Source organism: Leptosomus discolor, chromosome 7 (genome assembly GCF_034619465.1).
Source record: "Leptosomus discolor isolate bLepDis1 chromosome 7, bLepDis1.hap2, whole genome shotgun sequence".
Taxonomy (NCBI): Eukaryota; Metazoa; Chordata; class Aves; order Leptosomiformes; family Leptosomidae; genus Leptosomus; species Leptosomus discolor.
Genome location: NC_141397.1, coordinates 60,001,826 through 60,022,841, shown reverse-complemented (window position 1 = coordinate 60,022,841; position 21,016 = coordinate 60,001,826). Strand labels below are relative to the sequence as shown.

Genomic DNA, 21,016 nt, shown 5'->3' with positions numbered 1-21,016 from the left:
CCTCTGCAGTTTCCAGATCTGGATCCAGTCTTGTGTGGGGCAGTCCTACTTCTGTCCTGATGCTGAAGGGAACCCTGAATTCTGAAACACCCCAGACTTTGATAACATTTTTGCTTGGATCAGCATCTCCACCTTTTCCTTAGCTGTTCTAGTCCATCTGTGTAGTTTACAAGTCAGTATTATCTTATGCTGGCTAAATCCTGCCACTTTATAGTGCACTCTGAGGGTTATCTACTATGGAAAAAAACAATCATGCTGTCCTCCTCTTCTCCTGAATTATTGCTACTCCTTTCTTTTCCAAGTGGCTGAGACTAAAAGGAATCCAGGAATGCATGGAGCAGGAGATCTGTCATTCCCACTCCACACCAAGGTGCATTCTTGTAGGGAGAGATGGGCATTTACACTGGAGTTCTGCCGTCAGCATTCAGCCAATTCTATTTTTTGGCAGCCGAGCATGTGGAATTTTTAAAAAGAAGATGTACTTTTTTTAAAGCAGGTCACAGACAAAAATAAAGACACATTCTTGGGCTACAAGAAGTAGGTCAGGCTTTGGAGGAATCATTTGTGAAAGCTATTGATCTGATCTTACAATTTTTTTCTTTATTAATATTTTTTTGCTTCCTATGCCAGATTTATAAAGAGTTCCTGCTCATTTTGCTTTAGGTGTGATGTATTCTTCTGCTTTCATGAGCAAACTTTTTACATTACCATTTTTAAAAAAAAAAAGATGGGGGGGAACCAGAAAAAACATGTTCCTGGTTTTCCATTAGAGAATACTGTAGCGGAAAGTGAGGCCTCTCTGTGCTGCTGTCCAAAATGAATAAAGCTGCTTTGTGTCACCTCATTACTCTCAGCTGATGTTTTACCTCAAGACTTTTTTTTTGGGGGGGGAGGATGGAGGAAAGGCTGACTCGACTGCTCAGATGATGGCCTCTGCCTTCTGTGCTCAATTAATCCAGCTAATTTAGGGGAAGTATTTCACACCCTGCCTGGTGATAATGCTGTGTCGCCCCTGCAAGAGCTGCTGTACCAGGCGCCAGGCTCAGGGAGGGAGGACAGACTACTGCTAGTCGGGCAGCCGAATTAGCCTGGCGAGACTTTATTACCTCCCTAATTGAAAGGTGGCTGTTGAAAGAGCCTTGAGCATTGCACGATAACAGCGTTTAAGGACAGGTAGCTGTGGGGTGGGTGCTGGAGCTCAGGGCAGGCACACTGCGCAGCTCGGCTGGGCTTTCCCCGTACGGGGCAAGGATGCTCATCCTCTCCGGTAGCCTGGTGCTCTGGTGGATAGCCCAGCTCTACAGCCGATGGAGTCAGGATATGTCTGGTTAACAAACCAGGATTAGGTTCAGCCATAATGGAGATGTAGAAACTCTTGGGCCTCCTCCACAGCCAAGCTTTGGAAACAGGATGGTTTTGCTCTGTGAAAGCCAATCCCAAGTAATAACACTGTTTGTGGAAGACACCTCTACAAATAATCCCACCTTTCTGTATATCTGCAATTACTGGAAGTTTCACTCCCTCCTTTTTATCTTTAATAATTTTTTTTAATGTTAATCCATGGAACTGCATGCCTTCCATTCACAAGAGCAAAACAGCTGATGCTCATGTGCAGGTAATGTCTGTCTCCTATTTACAAATTCGTGAAGAATTACTGACATAGCTGACATTTTTGTTTAATTTCGATCATTTATTTTTCTTCCTATTTCCACATTCTCTATTTTACAGAATTTGATTCAGAAACAAAAAGGGTTCAAGACATTCTTTCTGGAATGGAGAAACCACAGGTATGTGATCCCAAATTACCAGACACACCGAAAATAGCAAATGTGATGAGTAGATGGTGTCCTAACATACCGATGATTTCAGAGGGGAACACCTCTGAACTTTTTCCTTAGTAGACTGTTGCTGCTGTATATATCTAACTCATTTTGCCAGGATATAAATTTGAAGCATCTTTTGTGCTCGTAGGTATTTGTGGGCTCTGCCTACTGCAGGAATCACACCTGTTTCCAGAGGGCAGCTCCCAGTGTTCATGCTGTGATGGGGAACCTAGTGCACTGGGGTGCTTTACTTAGCTCCTACCCTCTCTCCCCTGGGTTTAATTTTATTTGTCATGAGCAATTTATGTCTGTTGTTATGATTAAATTAAGCTAATTCTATTATTCAATGGCGATTACTATATTTGACATTTGTCTGAGCCATAAAAGCATGTGAATTGTAATGGAATCGAATGAGCATGTAAATAACCATAATGCTGGGTGTGACCACAGTCAGGTAAGGTTATTAATAAATCTGTTTGTAAGCCCTTTGAATATGATGTTTTTCTAGTTTGGTGTATCAAATGAAGACCAGAAGAGTATTATGGATCTAAATGAACGGTCCAAACAAGCCCTTGGAAAGTGCTAAAACCAAACAAAAAAATTTTTACAAGCAGCCTTTTACTGTTTTCCCCCCATGTTTTTATTTAAACTGAAATGTATTTTTAATTTATCTTATAGCTGACAAATTAAGCATTTTCTAAAGCAAATACCTCAGTGAGGGAAGGGAGACTTGATTCTGGGTTTCCAAAGAGGCGGAGGGCAGTGTCGCTGCATCGGAAGGCATGGCTCGGGGGGACATCACCTCCCGCGGGGAAACGCCGCAGGTCCCTGGAGTCAGAGCTCAAACATTAGTTTGACTTTGCAAAAGGCAGCCTGCTCCCGCTGATTTGCTCTGCGGTGAAACTCATATTTAATCATTGGGATTTTTGCCTAAAATTGCAGGATTAGAGCCATAGTTTAAAAGCAAAATCTCGACCCGGTAATAACCGTGAATTCATTTGACCCCCGAGTCTTTCAGACGTTGCCCTCAAGGGAGTAAATGAATGTTGCTTGCAGTGTAGTTCTCACACATACAATAAAACCCCGAACCACACGATGCCTGTGAATGCTAACCCGGAATTTGAAAGATAATGAAAGTTGTACAGAAACATTGTTCATTACCTGAAAGACGGGAAGGACCGATATTCATCAGTCTTGTAACCTTATTAAAGTAGTGCAGGAGTTGGGATTCTTTCCCAGGGGCTTTTACAAAATAATTATTTACACCACTGAGTTTTGATAGCGTAGAAAGCAGGCATTTACTGTGTAAACGGAGAAGTTTTCAGAAACTAATTAACTGTGCTTTTTGCCAGACATACAAAACTCCTTGTGGGAGAATCTTTTGTTAGGTCTCAGCTAAAAGGCCAAGCCAGTCCTGTTCAAAGCGAGCGCAGCAATTTTGGGGACAGATGAGACAGACTGGGGTAACTAGGAAGCAGCACGAGGGTTTACCTGCCCAGCCTATGAAGAGGTGCTCTGGCTGCTTATATTTTGGTCAGATGGAATTAGGGCACCATTAATGAACAATGAACTGTTTTTTACTTACACCTAAGTATTTATGCGTGCAAGTTCAGTAGTGACGTTAAGCCTGCCATCGTGATGGTGTTCCTTACAGTGTGGAAAGGGCTGGTCCAGATGTGTTCAGCTGCTCAGTATTTTTTGCAAGGTGCTTGTTTTCCCAGGTGTAAGTGAGAAAAGTTGGAGTTAAAGCTACCAAGCTGGTTTGCGACTGCCTGCTTGTTATTCTTAGCAAGTTATAACCCCATTTATTTAACTTACCCTTTTTCACAGCAAAGCTGGTGGCTCCTGCTCCAGGTAGGAGTTCCTTGGTAGAGTTAAGTGGTGGCTTTGGCCTTTAAATCAGATATTGAAGAGATACGCCTTTGGCTGCTAAACGTGATATGATATCGAGCCTGTTAGTCGGTGAGCAGCAGGTACGTTTATCTCTAGCCACACAAATAAATCCGTTCCCGGTGCTCGCCCTGGCATGCACGGTACTGTGCTGCTTTCTCTACCCAGGGAGTGTATAGATTTGCCTTTTCTGACTTTATCATGCAGACAGTGACCCCTCACTTGCTTTACTACACTTGCTGTGTGTACTCAGCACAGCTAAGAATTGTATTGAACGATTTCTGGTGTTTATTTTTAAACCTCCACCAGCAGTTACTGTGTACATAACACCATCAAGGCAGGCCAGCAGCCACTCTGAATGCCATATCAGTAAGAAGGTGGTGGTGTAGCTGGAGCAGCTTAGCAGCTGGGTTTGGACTTTTTATCGTCTGCATGGAAATGTCTGCACACTGGCTTCAGAATAATAGTCTAGCAGTTTCTAGCTGTTAGTCCATAAGATACTCTCATTTTAAGAAACTATAACAGACGTAACTTTTTACAGATTGTTAACGTTCGTGAAAGGTCAGAGTTTTTGCCGTACGAGAATATATACGTGTGTCCTTGTGAGTAGTCAGAGAAAAACATTTCAATAGAACATTGGCAGGATATCATGCCTCCAGCTCCAAGTCTGTCTGAATTTCTGAAAAACAATTATGCAAGCATATTTCCATAATAAAAGAAACTGCGTGTTGATGGGCTGAGCTGGCATAATAGTAATGTATGTTAAAAAAAAAAATCTATTTGGATCTTACTATTCAGTTTTCTGATCAAAATATTATTTAAAATACAGACTTTCAGCTCTAAGTATCTCTGTCACAATTTCATTCACATACACTTGTGTGTATATATATCTCAAAAATTTAACTTAATTGAATCATTCGTCATTCTATGAAGCTATTTAATCCAGTATCACTGTTCACTGGTCCAAGTTTTTGAAGCAAACACGTATTTCATAGCATCAGAAAAATGTGACTAGGGTAAGAAATCCTCTGAAAATTCATACAAGAATTAGCATATTCGTATTTTTTTATAAAAAAAAGCTTGACATTACTTAAAACTTCTTGCCTTACAACTTGTTTTCCACATTAGTTGAACAGAGGGTTTTTTTTTTTTGGCAAGACTGAAGTGTGCTGCTATAAGTTAAAATCTTTACCTTTTGAGAGCACCATGTTTAAGTTAAGATGAGGCATTTCATGGTGTCATGTACTTGTCAGTCTAAAAACAGATTTATGACTTGCTCAGAAAGAATCTGCTTGATGTATGGGTATCACACACAACAGTTGCAGTGCTCTTCAGCTGGAAGCAATGTGTTTTCATGCAAGAAGTTAAATATTCTCCATTATATAAAGATATCCAGAAGCTGGGTTTGTAAACAAGCAGTCCCTGAAAGCTGATTGCTCATGTTTCATTACCAGATCATTTAAGGGTAGGGTGTTCAATTGTCTCAAGAGAAGTGTTGGAAATGTACAACTGAACACCTGCATCATTCATCTTACACCTTCTGAAATAACCACGTTTTGCTCTGTGTGTTGGAAAAATCTGTTAAAATGATAGAACCAGTGAAATTTGAGGCATAGGAGACATGAATAAAGAATATTAAACCTCATGCTTTGATGCCTCCTCATGGAGGCTAGCTAAAATAATATTCTTTGTGTTTTCACTACAATTAAGAAAGAAAAACATAGTCATTTTCATTACAACAAGTGGAGAGTTTGTGGCAGAGAGCTTGAGGCTTTTGAGGCTTTCCTGAGCTTTTTTCAGAAGGTGTGCATAAAAACGTTGGGCTGTCTTTCCAAGACTGCCAGTGCAACTATTGGGTTTTATTTCTTTTTCTTTTGAGACAGTGGTGAGGAGAGGATTTTTTTTTCTTCTTTTTTGGCTTGATAACAGAAGGCTGTTCTCTGGGAAGGTGCTTTTCAGTACGTGCAGCTGATGAACGATGCCTGCGGCACTGTGCCAGCGGGCTCTCCTGGTGAGAGAGCCGATGCTAGTTGTGTAAGCTCGGTCAGCCTGGAGCTATGTGGAGCTGTGTTTCCAGAAGAATACAGCTGCACTGGTGGGGTGATAAATTTGTTTGGGTGCAGGGGTTTGAGGGATTTTCTCTGTGTTTTATTAAAAGAGAATCCTCATGCATCTGCCATCGAGGTGTCGTGCCCAGGGGTGACCACAGATCATACATGCAGTCTTTCTCTCAGGGCCCAAAGTGATTGATTTGCAATGTCATTTTTAATTGACAGGTTGGACTTGTGTTACCATTTTCCCTTATGCTTTTCGGTCAGCGTAACCTTGCAGATTGAATTGGGGTTTTTTTACTTATTTGCAGTTGAATTATTGCAGTTTCCAATTACAGGAAGGAACAGGATGACTGAAAAAGCCATCAGAGTTTTATTAGGGAATCTCCCTAACAAAAGCTTTAGAAAAATAATTGTGTGCAAAACAGTCTATAGGATAAAGTCTTTGTTCCACTTAGTTCCACTTCCCTTCTGGTAACAGCCACAGCAGCAGGTACCTCCAGAATGGTGCGAGGCATCCTCTGCTGGATGCTCAGACAATGACGAACCAGTTCCCTGCAGGGGGGACATCTCTCTGTATTCCTCATCTGTTAGAGATTAATTTATACCACAAGTGTCTATTTTTGTTTTGTGTTGTTGATGACCGTTTCTCACCTTTTACTTCTCACCTCTAGCCCTGAAATTTCAAGAAGTTGATTGTGAAGATAAAAGCAAAAAGCAACTACTTAGAGGATAGAGTTTTTCACGGAATTCAGAGTAACTGATATCTCTTTTATAGGTTACAAATATTCAAGCAAGAACAGTTTTACTTTCCTGGTCACCTCCCACTGGCCTTCTAAATGCAGATAGACACAACAACGGTTTGCCTTACACCTGTACCTACGAGGTTGCCTTATCAGATAAAGGGAGGGATGGAAAATACAAGATAATTTACAGGTAACAGCATCATTTTTGCACTTCTGTTTTCCTTAGGAATAAATTCTCTGAGCTTTTCAGGGTGTTTGGCATGCCCGTTAGTCGCAGAAAAAAGGCACATTTGAAAGCCTGTAATTGCCCCCAGTCTGTCCCGTCAGCCCCCCTTGTTGGAGGAGCTCGCAGGGAGCTGGTTGAGTGCATGTCATGAGGTCCCTAATTGCCTTCCTGTCCCACCTCCCCGGCACGTGGCAGATCTTGCATGCGAAGCTGTCTCTCTCTCCCATTGCCAACGAAAGGTTACCTTTTCTCTTATGCTAAATGTCAAACCCTTTTGTGTACACCATACAGGCAGGATAGCTAATGGGCTAGATTTGTGTGGACTTGCAAATTAAGAACAGTAAAGCTTGCTTTTTGAGATAACAAGCAAAAGTTTGGGGGCTTTACTGCTTCATGATGTCTTAGATGATCAGAGGAGGGAGTACTCCAATGAGTAGGCTATATAGGCTGCCCAGAAAAACCTGAGTACTTGGCTCTCAGCAGAATTCCGTAAAAATTGAGGTATTTCTCTGTTTCTCCTTCCACTGATCCTCTGAGCTCATTCTGTGGTCAGGTACATACGGTGTTAATGCCTTTCTTTTTCCTCGCTAATGACGTCTAGGAAAGAAAATTTTGAGATGTGACTTAGGCTATTGCGAAATAGCTAATCCTTCCCAAATCTCGTTAAATAAAGTCCAGGTGATACAGCATTTATGGAATTACTTCTCAAGACCAAACCATCTCCATTCTTATGCTGTCCTGTGAATTGGGGTATTCCTCTGGGTATCCTGGAGGCAGGTCTGCATGAACTGTCTTGGGTAATATAAAGAGAGCATATTAACAAGGGAAATGCTGCCTGATTCAGTTATTTTTTTCTGGCGTTTACACTAGTTATTTGTGAGCCAGTGAGAGCATCTCCTATGGATGAATGTGTGCTGCTGAGCTCTTAAAATGGGAAGGACACTTTCTAGTACTACTTGTGCTTGCTGGTGTGATGGCAGCATATTTTCTTCTGGTTATGAAATGTTGTGCATCTGTTTTAAAGCTGTTAGTAGTAATCTGTCTCCTGCTGCTGGCCGGAGTACAGCCATTAGCTTAATGTGGCACGCTCCATCACGAGCAGCAGTAACCGTTATTACTATAGGCAGAAGAAAGGCTGCAATATGTTGAATACCTTGTCTTTGCAAGGAGGTGTACTTGTTTCAGAGGGAAAAAACTGAATTTGCAGAGTATTGGATTGTATGAAAAAAAAGAAGGGGTTTTGGTGGATTTCTGGCATATACTTTCTGGTTGATTTTGTTCTCTTCATTTTGAGACATCTCCCTCTATTTGTCCAACTCACTATGAAATACTACTTTATGCTAAATTGAGAACTTTCTTCTTTCCCGTATTTTAATAAAACCATGACTAAGCCAAGCACTTACATGAGATGGCTATTACTTATTAAGCACTGACCCATACCTTAATCTTCACAGAACTGGCAACACATGACTGAGCCTAGTGTTCATTTACCAGCAAACAAGCCAAAAAGAAAAAGAATAGCCCTAACTATGATGGCTACATTTGAAATGAATAGGTTATATGGTGGCTTTTTTTCCTAAAATGTGTGAAACTGTTCTTTTACTTTTCTTGGTATTGGAAGAGATCTGGGTTCAGCTGTTAGGGCATTAATTAAATGTCTCCTTGTCATGGTCCTCACAGAGAGTGTGGTTCTGGAAGAGAAATCAGATAAGTGAAATGGTTGTGCAAGAGACTATACATTTCCCTCTGAAATTCAATGACTCTCACTTTAAAAGTATTTTGAAATAGTGAATGTGAAGAAAGTACAGAAGTAATGTATTGATTTTGCTGGTCTTTGCACTGGGAGGGTTGAAAAACACACTGGGCTTTATGCAAATATCAACAAAATCTAAGGATAGCATTGAAATAAACCCATATATTGACTGTATACATTGGGATGGTAACTACTTCTGTGTATACAGAGCTTTATAAAGTTTTAAAGAAACATGGAGTGTGTTGACAAAATGTTGGTATATTGTTTACTACTGTTTTTCTGTGGTGGGGTTTTTTTTTTTGCCTTCTTTCAAATCACAATACAAGGGAGTCACAAGTCACTGAAAAATCACTGGCTGTGCCAAGTGTGATGCTGGTTTTCATCATTTATTGATTTGTTGGGTTTGGGCTTTTTTCCTGCAGTGGAGAAGAATTAGAATATAACCTGAAAGACCTTAGGCCAGCAACAGATTATCATGTCAGGTGAGTTAGTGTGACTTTTAAGTCACAACAGTGCTTTTTCAACAATCCATTTTCTGTCATGTTGTCGTTGCTATAGTAAGAGGGGAAAAAAAAGACGTCTACATATCTGTGTTTGTGTCTATATGTGTCACAGGCCTGGAAGTGCTTGTGTATGAAAGTGGGATACCTCCAGCTTCTTAAAAATTTGTCTCAAGGAACTGGCATTTCTTCAGTTATTGTAACATAGGTGTGCTAGCACTGAAAGTACTCCAGCACACCTTCTTCATAAACACTCCTTGCTTCGTGAAGTAAATCTGCTGATTGCACATCCATCTGACCATAGTAATTTCGGCATTTATTCAAAAAAAAGTGGATTCACCCTGGCCTCTCTTGATATTTTCAGAGTATATTTCTCTTTGATTCTAAAAATGTGGTTTACGCATTTATTAACAATTAACACGTTCTCAGTTTTGCTCCCTGATGATTTTAACACCATCTGTGTTATCTGCTCGTGTTGCTTTTTTTTTTTTAAAGACTTTGCTTAGGAACCAAGGCTTCAAATCCACATCCTGTTCGCTTATGCTCGATAACCTTTTAAAAAGAAATCCTTTCACTCCTGTCTATTGTTTCCTTCTGTTTTTCCAGACAAGGGTGAGGTTTGGCATGCTTTTTCACATCAAGGCTGCTCCCGTTTGTAAAACTTGAAAGAGCAAACATTTTGCTTCTGAGCTCTAAAAAAGACCCAACACCAAAATGTGTCTGTCTTGCTCTGAACCTATAGCTTCTTTGTTTTTTAAGAATAGTTTCTAGCGAAGCCCTAAAATGAACTTTTCAAGTGGAAGCACAAGATCAGAAATAACTTCTTGTAAATAAGTAAAAGGCACAGGCTCCCAGGTCAGGCAGTAGTCCCAGCCCTAGCAGCAAATGGATGGTAGCAAGGAGGAAAAGGTTGTAAAACACCACTGAGCTTCCTGCTGTAAGCAACTGAGCATCACTTTTAAAACTGGCTTCAAACAGCAGAGCGGTTCCCATGCACAGCATGTTGTTGAGGTCTTATGATTTTTAGGGGCGTTGTGGGTATTTGTCCTGTGTCCGAGCTGACTTCTCCCTACCTACAGCTCCCTCCATCTTCCTGCAGGTTTGCCAAGTCATAAATCATTTGTGAACAGTTAGCAATAACTTCTGTTTAAAAAGAAGTGACTGCTAAATATAAAAATCAGACTGAAAAAGCAGCAGCGTGTGTTTGTAGTGGAGGGAACCGACGCTGAAAAGACTGGCTGTTTGCTTTCCATGACAGTTCTTTTCTTCACTGAAACTGCGTTATGTATTAACGACTGTGAAGAAAGAAATCTGTTAAGTAAAGAAATTTATGGGGCTAACAGTTACTCAGCAGATCACCTTGGGTCTGCCTAACCTTGGCAGCATTTCTCAAGGATTTGTCTCTGAACAGACACGCTGCTTGCGCTTACTCCTGCCCTGCTGGGCCCTGGGCACCCAGGGGAACCTGGTTCACTCTGAATCTACCACCTGCGTTTCTTGAAGTAGTATTCTTTGGGTGCCTTCAGAGACGACTGCACTTAAATGTTTCAATAACTTGCAGAAGATGCTCATTAAGCTCATTTTTGCATGGTCGTATTCCCCGATGGTATGTGTTTGATGCTTGGCTATGCTGATTTCCAGCACACGTACATACCATTTGCCAGATGCAGGCTCAATTAATTAATTGCATTTGTTTTCACTCCTGACTGCTAACAGGTGATGGGTAAAGGAGCACTGTAGTGGTTCTTGTGAACCTCCTGTAAAAGGTTTGATTCTACGTAGGTGGCCATTGTGCATAAATTACTCTTATCTACTGAAAACAAATTTAGAAATTGCCCTTTCTTAAACTCTGCATTCAAGTACACAATAGCTACAGCCAACTCAGAGGTCATCGTCTGGTCATGGTTTGAACATTTTTTTGAGTAGAATACTTCCAATTTGAACTTTACTTTTGCTGCATGGAAAATGTGAAGGGAAAAAATAACATCATTAACTTTTCAGAGAAAAGCACCTTGTGAGGAAATGCTCGACTATACTGTATTCGCTTTCCCACATTATTTGGTATTGTATATCCCACTCCTTGCTGATATATAGAGGATTTGTCTGAAATCAAATTTGCTTTGAAGGTTTGGGTTTTTTTAGTTTATCAGAGTAATGTTCCTGAGGTGTGTTAGTTCGCATTCATGGAAGTCCACTAAGTGTTGACACCTAAGCTGTGTAAGAGAAGCTCGTACCCATGGAAGGAGACCAGCATTTACCACCACCCAACGTGGTACATGTGAATCAAGTGTAAAGCAGGCATTCAAGTTTATACCTTTTTCTCATGAGTTTATACTTTCTGTTGAGTCACAAAGAGGGTTTTAGCACAAGGTGTGAAAGTCTGGTGATAGGCAAGGGAATCATGGTGGAAACTCAGGGGTCTGTGGGAGTATTTGCACAAAACACTGTAATATTCCTCTTCTGCTGTGAATTTTTTTACATACTTGCATCAAGTGAAGTAGAATAATGATAGCCACTGGTCTGTGAGAAATCTATCATTAGTGGATGGTATCGTGGGTGCTTTAGTTAAATTCTGTGGCTGAAGCGATGCTGTCTCATCTTCAGACTGTCAGCAGATTATAACCCATTTGAATATTGTTTCCAGGGTATATGCAATGTACAACTCTGTAAAGGGATCCTGCTCAGAGCCAGTCAGCTTCACCACTCACAGCTCAGCACCAGAGTGTCCCTTCCCACCCAAACCCTCGCACAGGACCAAAAGCTCCTTAACCTTACAGTGGAAGGTAGGTAATGCTTGGATCAGGCAAGAAAGCGGTGAAAAATACAGTTTACTGGCAGTGAGCATAACCATTGAAAATAATTGAAAGCTGAGACAGTCATTTTTCAGTAAGGGCCTTGAAGTTGCTGTACTCTGACAAATCCCTCCCTGTGCACTGACTTGACTTTTAAAATGTGTGTGTTTCATTATATCCAGCTTTTTCTCGGTGTTTGTTAAGAGGTTGCCAAGCTATGTGCAAACCCCAAGCTTTGGTTTCACTTTAACTGTAGTCATTTGCCTGGGGGGGAAAGCAGTTTTCTCTTATTCCCCAAATCATCTTTTGTTTATTTTTGTTCATAGGCACCCATTGATAATGGTTCAAAAATCACTAGCTACCTTCTGGAGTGGGATGAGGTAAGTAGTAACTAGTTGAAATAAATACGTAAATAAATGGCACTCAGACTTTACAAGGATTTGCTGAGTGAAAAAAAGTAATTAAATATAGGAGAAAGTAGAAATAGGCAAATGAAATCCTGATGGCTTTAGGTAAAGAGTTGGAAGGGTGAAAGGGACGGGGGGGGGAACTTTTAATTCAGTGTATTTTATGAAGAGACAATGTTCTTCTTCTGTACTCTTGAAATCTAACTTTTTATCACTCATTTGGTGTACTTTATTTGTTAATTAGCATTACTTATTGTTTAATTACTTGTGATGTATCTTAGAGTTCTGTTCGTGATCTCTTTCTTCTGAATGCTGAGTGCAGAATAAAACACTATTCGTGCCTCAAGGGAGAAGAGGCATCATCTTGCAGCCCTTCCTACAGAGAATGTATTCAGGGTGTCATTTGCATAGTGGCAATTAGTCCCTTTGCAGACACAGGAGGAAAGTAAGTTCTCTGTCCCAAAGATCTTGCATGGTTAGTGAGCAGCATTCAGTTGGGGAGAGTGCCAAAAGCAAGATTTGCTGGAGGGTGCGTTCTGGTTGTGAACGCATTCCCTCCCTCCGTTCCTTTCTGCCTCCTTTCCATTGTGCAAGCCATATTTCTGCAGAAATCGTGAGTCAGTAAATGTCATCTTTGAAGGAAAAAATATGTATTGGGTGACAGAAAAGGCTTGGTCAACACAAAAAAAGGGCGATGAGTCAGGAAATGAAGAGTGTGAAGGGGTGTTTAGCTGTACAGTCTGAGAAACATCTCTTGAGGCTTTTATTAGTCTAAAAATAATATCCTAAAGGGAATATTCTGTTATGAATTGTTTTCCTTCATTTCACTAGTAACGTGTTCCCAGATCATACTGCTACATGTTGGACTTTGGGAACCACTCGCTGTGCAAGTATTTATTGTGTGCAGTATCACAGCAAGCGGGGTCTGCATGAAACCCACTGAACTGAATTAAAATGAAACAATCATTTCAGAATGGCTTGTTGCCCCTCTCTGCGTAATGGAAGAGGAAAGGTTGTCAGTGAAGAAGAAAAAAGTGGAGTGTGGGGTCAGGGAAAAGGAGATTAAAAGGCCATTTCTCCAAAAGGATGGGCCAGGATGATCCCATTACATCTTCTGTGACACCTTGACTGTGCAGTTTCGATCTCCTGCAAGGCTTCCAGTAACTTGGAGCCACGGGTAACACTGAATGTAACAGCACTGAGCAGTGAAGTGGTGGAAATGTGAATGATTCCAGCCTGCAAAGAGAATGGAAGCACAGAAGGTCTTGTCAGAAGGAAGACCAACAACAGACTACTAATACAGTGCAAATACTTTTGATGTTAATTTTGTCCACATGAAGCCTAGTCATGATTTTGGATAGATATAAAGCAATTCTAAAATGTTCTTCTCCTTTAAACCCTTTAATACCGAGTATACCTAGAGTTTTGTCTTCAGAAAGAATTGTTACGATGTCTGCATTTCACAGGAGAAAAGTATTTTGGTTTAAGCTAGCTCATATACCAATGAGAAAAAATGAAGGCATCCCGATTCCCTTAGTCTGTCTATTTTAATTTCCCTGTTTTCTCAGTAAGAATCCTGAAATGTGAGACCCCAGTGCATAGCTAGCCAGCAAAGATGAAAGAATAATGGCCTTGCACAAATTAACTTGGTACATCTCCAGTGGTTTGACATGACTCCTGACTGAAGTCTAGTTGTCTGGTTGTGAGACAGTTAATGCCACAGGTGCAGCTTCTCTGAAAAATTTTTTCCTCTGATATGAGACAGAAATGCAATTTTGAGTTGCTGAGTTAAAACTTGCTGAGGCTTATTGAAGAAAAAGCCTGAAAATACAGGCTGGGTACGCCTGCGTGTGCAGGAGCGTCATTTACCTGCAACAGCGAGCTCGGCAAGCTGTTCCACTCAGTTTTTCACATGCCATTGCAAGTTGTGCTTCCAACGTAGGGTGCAGTTAGCTACTGGAGTTGTGGCACCCAAGTACAACAGAGGATTCATTTGCAGTGCCTGTACCCTCACATTTGGTTGTGTAAACTCCACGTAAGCAAAAGCACAGACTTTGTTACAATGCCACACTGTGTGCCGGTGAAATCAAGAAATAAATACATCAGGGAAGAGGAGAACGCTTGCCAGGCAACAGCGAGTGCTCTGCCAGATCTCAGCTAGAGCAACATTCATTAGCTACAGAGCACAGAATAAAATATAAACATGGGAAAAACAGTGATCAGAAGGAAATTAAATTGTGGCTGCAAAGCAGAGGGGGCTTTGCATGAGTGGAGAACAAGAAATCTATCTGACGATAAAGTTAGAAAAACACCCTAAAACGGCAGTCTGCCTTGAGAAGTGGAGTCCCTTCCTAGGGAGGGATAGCGTGCGAGTGAGCCGTGGAAAGCCCTTGCAAGACACAAGCGACGTGCGGATCCTGGAAAGCTGCCGTGCGACGGCTGCAGCCTCAGACTATAGAAACGAAAGTGGCATCAGGCTTGGGAGATGTGGGAAGCGGTGGAGGTGGTTGGGCGAGCGCGTCTGGCTGTACCCCAGGCACGCTGGCGTGTTCCCCCAGCTCGAGCTCTGCTACCCGCTCCCGCCGAGGGAGGGGCTCCAGCAGCCCCTTCATGCTCCCACGTGGTGGGTAACAGGTTGACTCTCTGGGGCGATTCTGTTCTTGGAGCGTGTCAGACGCTCAGCGGTATCTCGGCTAGTTCCTTCTGTTTTCGCAGGGCAGAGGCGCAGTTTATAGCATCTAAAAATGCAGCCAGGAGTGTAGGTGGCATCACTTGTATATGCAAAAAATAAATCGTTGCTCTAAAACGACAGCAGGAGCGGCGTGTTTTACAGCCCAGGGTGAGGTGAGGTTGTAAACTGTAGCAGGAGGACAGCAGCTCATCTCTTTGTGGCTACAGCTGGGGAGTCCCGCAGGGCTGAGGTGCTGTAGTGCCAGCAGGGTGCTAGGGGGCTCTGCCTCGCACCCTGGGTGCAGCACTCCTCGGCAAGCCCCATGCCACCCCACATACCTACTGTGGGATCCCCGCTTCTCTGGAGGGTCGCTCAAGGGACTGGAGAAAGGTGTTTGAGGCAGGTTTGGCGTTTTTTTTTTATTTTACTGTATCTTGCTGAGAATAGCCACAGTATTGTTCCCATTCTTTGGTTTAGCTGCCTTTTCTCATATATACTTTAAAAACCTTCCCTTGCCTCATTAGATGAGCCTTAGGTGAAACACAAATGAGTTGCTTTTGTTTCTTCATTGGAATTAGGTGTGTTCTCACCTGCTTTGATGAAGAGAAGGATATGCTGCTTAATATGTCACTGTGCCAGTCCTGCCCAGCTGCTGCTGCTTCAGTTTAGTTTTGAGTTTTGGGGTTTTTCCTGACCTACAGAGTCTGGAAGATAGTCAGTAGACAAAGCTATTCCTGCTATTCCACCTTTTCCCCCTCCCAGTTTGGATTAAACGGTTTGTAATGTGACTGGCATTACATGTTAGTTAGAAAACACAAATTCTTTTTCAGTACTGATGTAAGTCTTTGAATTAGAGTTGTAATGCCTTGCTAATAAACTGTTTTAGCTTAAAATGCCTGAAGAACTATGGAGGACGATTTTCATTCTTTAACAGCAGAATAAAAGATCACTTCAGCGAATTGTCACTCAGTTATGTTGGACATACGCTAGCAAAGTTTCCATGGACTTCAAAGGAGTCAGGATCAGCCTGTCTTCTCAGGCATTTTGAAATCTGGTAGGATCTGAACATGCCTGCACCTCAGGTGCTGGGATTGGCAATAGCAGTCTGGCAATAAAATTAGTAATTAAGGAAAACACCTTCTGGCTCTTCTATGAACTTTACAGACCTGAACTCGTCAGTTGATGACTTTGTGCCAGGATTGATTATTCAGGGTAGGCAAAAGAAACAATAACATTAAAAATATACCAAACAGAAAACATCACTGTAGAGAAGGTGATGCTTTCTCCTGATGCCAGTGTTCATCAAACTCAGTAAAGTGTAACTGCCTTGAAAAATGCAACTGGCACAGCTGTAAGAATCAGGCCTTGGTTACTAATGGGATGTGAAGTGATCATTCTGTGATCAAGTGGTAGTAAATAAATGTTTCTCTTGTGCATATGGGTAGCGAGAGTATCCTATTCATTCTCTATGGGAAAGTGGAGGACTGTTCCTGAGCCAGACATCCCTCTCGTGCAATGTGTATCACTGTTTTGTATATAACTCAAAAGCAGCTTTAATTCTCATCCAGTAAGCACCTCATTTTAATTTGCTGAAGAGGGTGATAGATACAGTGTCACGCTATTTAACGATTTGGTGATGGATAGTTAATAATTAAGTTTATACATAGCCAAATGGAGATAATTTTGTTCTGCCACAAAGCTTTAAACTTCTCGAAGCTAGCAGAGATGTGCTTATTTATACTAGCTGACATCCTGGGCTGTGCATCTGGGTGATGGCCCACCAAAATTCAGCTACACGGAGCTCCACGCTTGTGCTTGGGCTTGTGTTTGCTCACCTTCCTGCCCTCCAGGTCTGTTCTGTGTCTGTGCCACTCCTGTGAGACATTCAAGAGGAGAGTCTTGGACAAAATTGGGGTTTGTGTGTATTTTAGGGATGTTTCGTAGGTCCTGTCTTCTAAATGTTTGTGTATGTAGAAAATTCAGTTACTTGTATAAGAGCTTGCACAATAAATGCTTTGCAGAGATTAGGGTGTGTTACAGTAATTGTTGACAGTTTGCGCCACAGCTCTGTGTCAGATTGATATTCAATCTGTTGCTTTTTATTGCCAGTATGAACCAAACACAGAAGTTAATGCTGGCATGGCCTGCAGCAGATTGCCACCTTGCCTCATGGTTGCAGATCTGATGCTGGCAGCTTTTATTCAGTTTTTTGCATTGAAGTCTTGTGACAGACTGTGCTCTTATTTCCACATCCACTGTACCTGCAGTGGGCAATTCCTCCTTTTGTGTTTATCTGCTGTGTCTGCTGCAGGGAATGCAGTCAACAAAACCCATTTAAAATCTCAAAACCCTTGTCTCGATAAACGCTGTCTCCAAAAGAAACCTAAGTGTCCTGGTTTAAGTGAATGTGTAGCTTGAAACATAGCTGAAATAGCAGGCCAGTCTCTTAAAAACTGTGTTAAAATGCTGTTATGGTACTGTGCAAATTCTGATGGATTTGTGGAGCTGAATTGTTCTTGTTTCCTTAGGCAGGCCCTGATGATCAGCACAGTGTGTGTTGTCCTCGTGAAGAATAGGGAACGCAGGCTGGAGAAACCCGGGCTAGTGAAGAAGTCAGACAGTGTCTGCTCTCCTTCTGAAACTGGTGGATTAGAAATATTTGCGGAAATGATACAGTATATTTTAAGCAACTTACGAAACATTATTTAGAGGATTAAAACTTGGATGCTGAGTGTACAAAGAATAGGAGAAGGATTCTGGGAAAGCTGTAAGACTCTTGGGTGGCAGCCAGTACCAGCCTGCCAGTTGTTCCTGTCTATAATTATGCCAGCATTAGTGCTTTCATAAATCTTGGGAGAGAAGGAGCGGAGAGGCTATTTCCAGGCTATTAATGCCAGGATAATTAGAAATATCGGCCAGCCTCTCCAATTAGTGCCAATAGAATCCAAAATACCAGCCAGTCTGAGTAATTTGAATACCAGTCGGTCTCTGAGTGAGTCTGGGGAATGTACAATACCAGTTCTGGAAGAAAAATATATACAATATCAGAATTTGTACTGTTACAAGTTGAAGATAACTTAAATGCTTGGCAATCTTTGCAAAGTTTTAACCCACCACTTGGGCAGATTGGAGTTTCCTTGGCCCATTGTTCTCAATTCAGGCATTGTGCTACAGGTGGGATTTTCCATGACTTTCCTTTTTAGCCATGTGGTTTATTGACCACATGCTTAGCATTTAGTCACTTTGTTCCCATGGAGAAAAAGCGTAGGAAAATGATTTAAAAAATACATTCTTAAGCAGAAATCAAAAAGAAATTAAAGGTTTTGAAATGCTTTACAAATAGTGAAGTCATTAAAGAGATAGAGAAAAACTTATGTAATGCATCTGAGCCTATAAAAGAGAGTTTGCATAGGGGGGAAAAAATATTTTTAGTGTCCTGCACTGATGAATAGGTATTTTACTAAAACGGAGGGATTACTGGTTAGGTTTTGTATAGTCTGGATTTTAAATAAGTTATCGCTGGGCTGGGAAGTTCGGTGACCTATTATTTTTGTCCAAAAGGAGTTTTATCATCTAACTCTGTATCTAGGGATTTTAGATCTCAAGAAATTTTCTCATTTACAAAAGACTTCTGCTTTAGGATTAATTATTCTCTTCCAATTCTACCCCTTAATTTACTTGATGCGTGCAGTAATGTTACAGCTGGAGCAGGTGGGTGAAGTTGAAGAAGACTGTGTATAAAACCAAGTTCTAGAGCAAGTGTAGGATCACACTGTATAAATAAGTGATGGCTGTTTGCCAGCGTACCTCCAAATTGTTGTGCTGTGCTGGAGGTCTCCAGCGTTTCTAGCTTGATAAACACATTTTGGAGATTTATGTCAAACATTTTATGGAGTTCTTCCTTCTGTGTTGCAATCAGAGCGAAAAGAAGTGGAAATTGGTAGGGGCTGGAGAATGGGCCAGTGAAAAATGCATGTCCCACTTGGGCAATTTTGAGATCTTTAACGATGAAGTGATGTATTGAGTGTGGAGGAAGAACAGCGTGTGGGAAGATAGATGGAGCCCAAGGAGGCAGCAGCAGGTGAGGCTATTAGCCGCAGTGAGGGACACCTGCATAAATAACTTTCCTGTTGGTCTGCTTAGGCATAGAAGCATCAAGTCTTCCATCAAGCTAGTGTCTATCAGGTGGAATAAGTAGCCTTGTCTATGGGCAGATACTAATTTTAGTGAGATAAAACAATAATTAAAAACTGGAGAGACAGGTCCCAAAAATAGCAAATGGCATAGCAGAGCTCTTAAATCAGTGGGAGTTGCAGAGATGGGCATAACTTTCTCTCCTGCACCAGTCTGAGCCCATGGGTGTGCTTTGCTATGTTTCTATTCTGCTGTGCTTTTGGGTACTTCGTGGTGTAATTGTCCCTTAATTTTGTTTTCAAGTATTGAAGCTAAAACTCCTTTAAACTACTTCAGCCCAGGTAGATATTATTTATGTAGAGTTAAGCAATCCGTGCCCTTTCTCTTGAAGATTTCAAGTTGACCATTTCCCACCTGTGGTGTAGAATGAGACCAGATATTCTCTGTTGTCTTGGGGACTCTGTCCTGCAAAAAGCTCAGCTTTGTTTTTACCCCAGGGCATACCAAGTTGGGTTGGATTGAAAAGGGGGTCGTTTTGTTTTAAACATGGTGGGGAGGGAAAGAACTTCTGAATGTGCTTGTCCTCAGCTGTGCTGGTTTGTACCTGATGTACCTGAGGAAGGACTCTGGAGCCAGAAAGGGGCGCTGCCCCGTCTTGGCTTTGTCGCTCCAGGTCATATTGTTGTGAAGCTCCTGTAAACTGTACCTCTGGCATCCAAGTTTCGTGACGAAGTTTTGTGCTTTCCAACAAATTCGCTTTGCTCGTTGCACACCGCATGCTCCGAGCCGTGGGATGGGTACGGAACCTGGCACGTTAAGTGTTCCTCCATGATGAGTACATATATTTTGCCCTCGAGGGCCTGGGGCTGAGCGGAGAAGGTTGCACCCAGGCTTGTCCCTCTCTGCGGCAGTTGGAGTTGGCGGTGGGCTGGACAGCGGGGAGCGAGAGCCCTCTTGTGGGATAGAGTGTTTGTGAAGGACCAGGGAGGGCTCACGTGGGAGTGGAGGTGCAGAGGGTAGTGCTTGCAAGAATTGTTGGTTGCAGCTTTCCTATGATCGGGTCGATTCTGAGATTAATTTTACCCTTAATTTGCGTGATTTTTGGTTAGTAAGTGGGATAAATTGCACTTCAGGTAGGATGACAGAAGCTGTAGATGCGTCTCATGAAGATAAGAATCTGAAAAGGAAAGGAATCTGACAGCAGACTGACTGTGGTCTGTGTTGTTTTAGGTAGCATAGCAATGCTGTCAGTGGCTTGCACAGCTTTCTCTGCACAGCTCCTATGTGAAAGCGTCTAATTCTAATATCATTTAACAGCTCTTTTTAAAATAAGAACCGCGTGGATTTGTTTCATAGCTGTCTGATTACAGATTTCTCTCTTCCTAGGGAAAGAGGAACAGTGGTTTCAGAGAATGTTACTTTGGAAGCCAGAAGCATTGCAAGTTGACTAAGCTTTGTCCGGCTTTGGGTTACACCTTCCGCTTAGCAGCTCAGAATGACATCGGTACTAGGTAAGTTACCCAAGGTACACGCTTTCTTGAGAAAAAGTGGTAGTTGAAAAGTTTAACTGTCAATGACAGTGTAAAGAGGAATTTCGGGGGGGATTTTTGTTTGTTTGTTTTTCCTCTTTATGGCTTTGAGTTAAATATTTGACATCTGCTCTATTATTGATGCTTTAGACTAAGTCGAACCTTCCCTGGTGGTATCATTCACCTCCCAGGGAATTGCTGTGTACCTTCAGCATGATGAGGTTAGCCTAAGAAGATAGGCTCCTTTTGAGGTGTTAAATGGTGTTTTGTGGTCTATTCCTAATACAAGAAGAATACATCTGTTATGTAAAATTCCCACTAGGGACCTCTGTGAACCAAGAAAAACAAGCAAGAGGAAGTTAAGTTACAGATTTTGAAAGGAATCTTGAGATATTTATTTTTCTGCTTTAAAGCAAAGCCCTTCTGTCTTTTTTCAGCAGTACAGTCCCTTCCTTCTTCCACAGGACTGGCAGGGTTGGCCCATGGGGTGGGAA

The 21,016-nt window shown here is 41.8% G+C and overlaps 1 protein-coding gene across 1 annotated transcript in view; it reads left to right on the top strand.

Moving 5' to 3' along the window:
* Positions 1–21,016, top strand: part of FNDC3B (fibronectin type III domain containing 3B) — a 163,518-nt gene that overhangs the window by 91,869 nt on the left and 50,633 nt on the right. The window contains exons 6-11 of the mRNA XM_009955796.2: positions 1,729–1,787; positions 6,543–6,700; positions 8,912–8,971; positions 11,634–11,772; positions 12,108–12,161; positions 20,380–20,504. Coding sequence (XP_009954098.2) covers positions 1,729–1,787; positions 6,543–6,700; positions 8,912–8,971; positions 11,634–11,772; positions 12,108–12,161; positions 20,380–20,504 — 595 coding nt within the window. The remainder of the gene's footprint in view (positions 1–1,728; positions 1,788–6,542; positions 6,701–8,911; positions 8,972–11,633; positions 11,773–12,107; positions 12,162–20,379; positions 20,505–21,016) is intronic.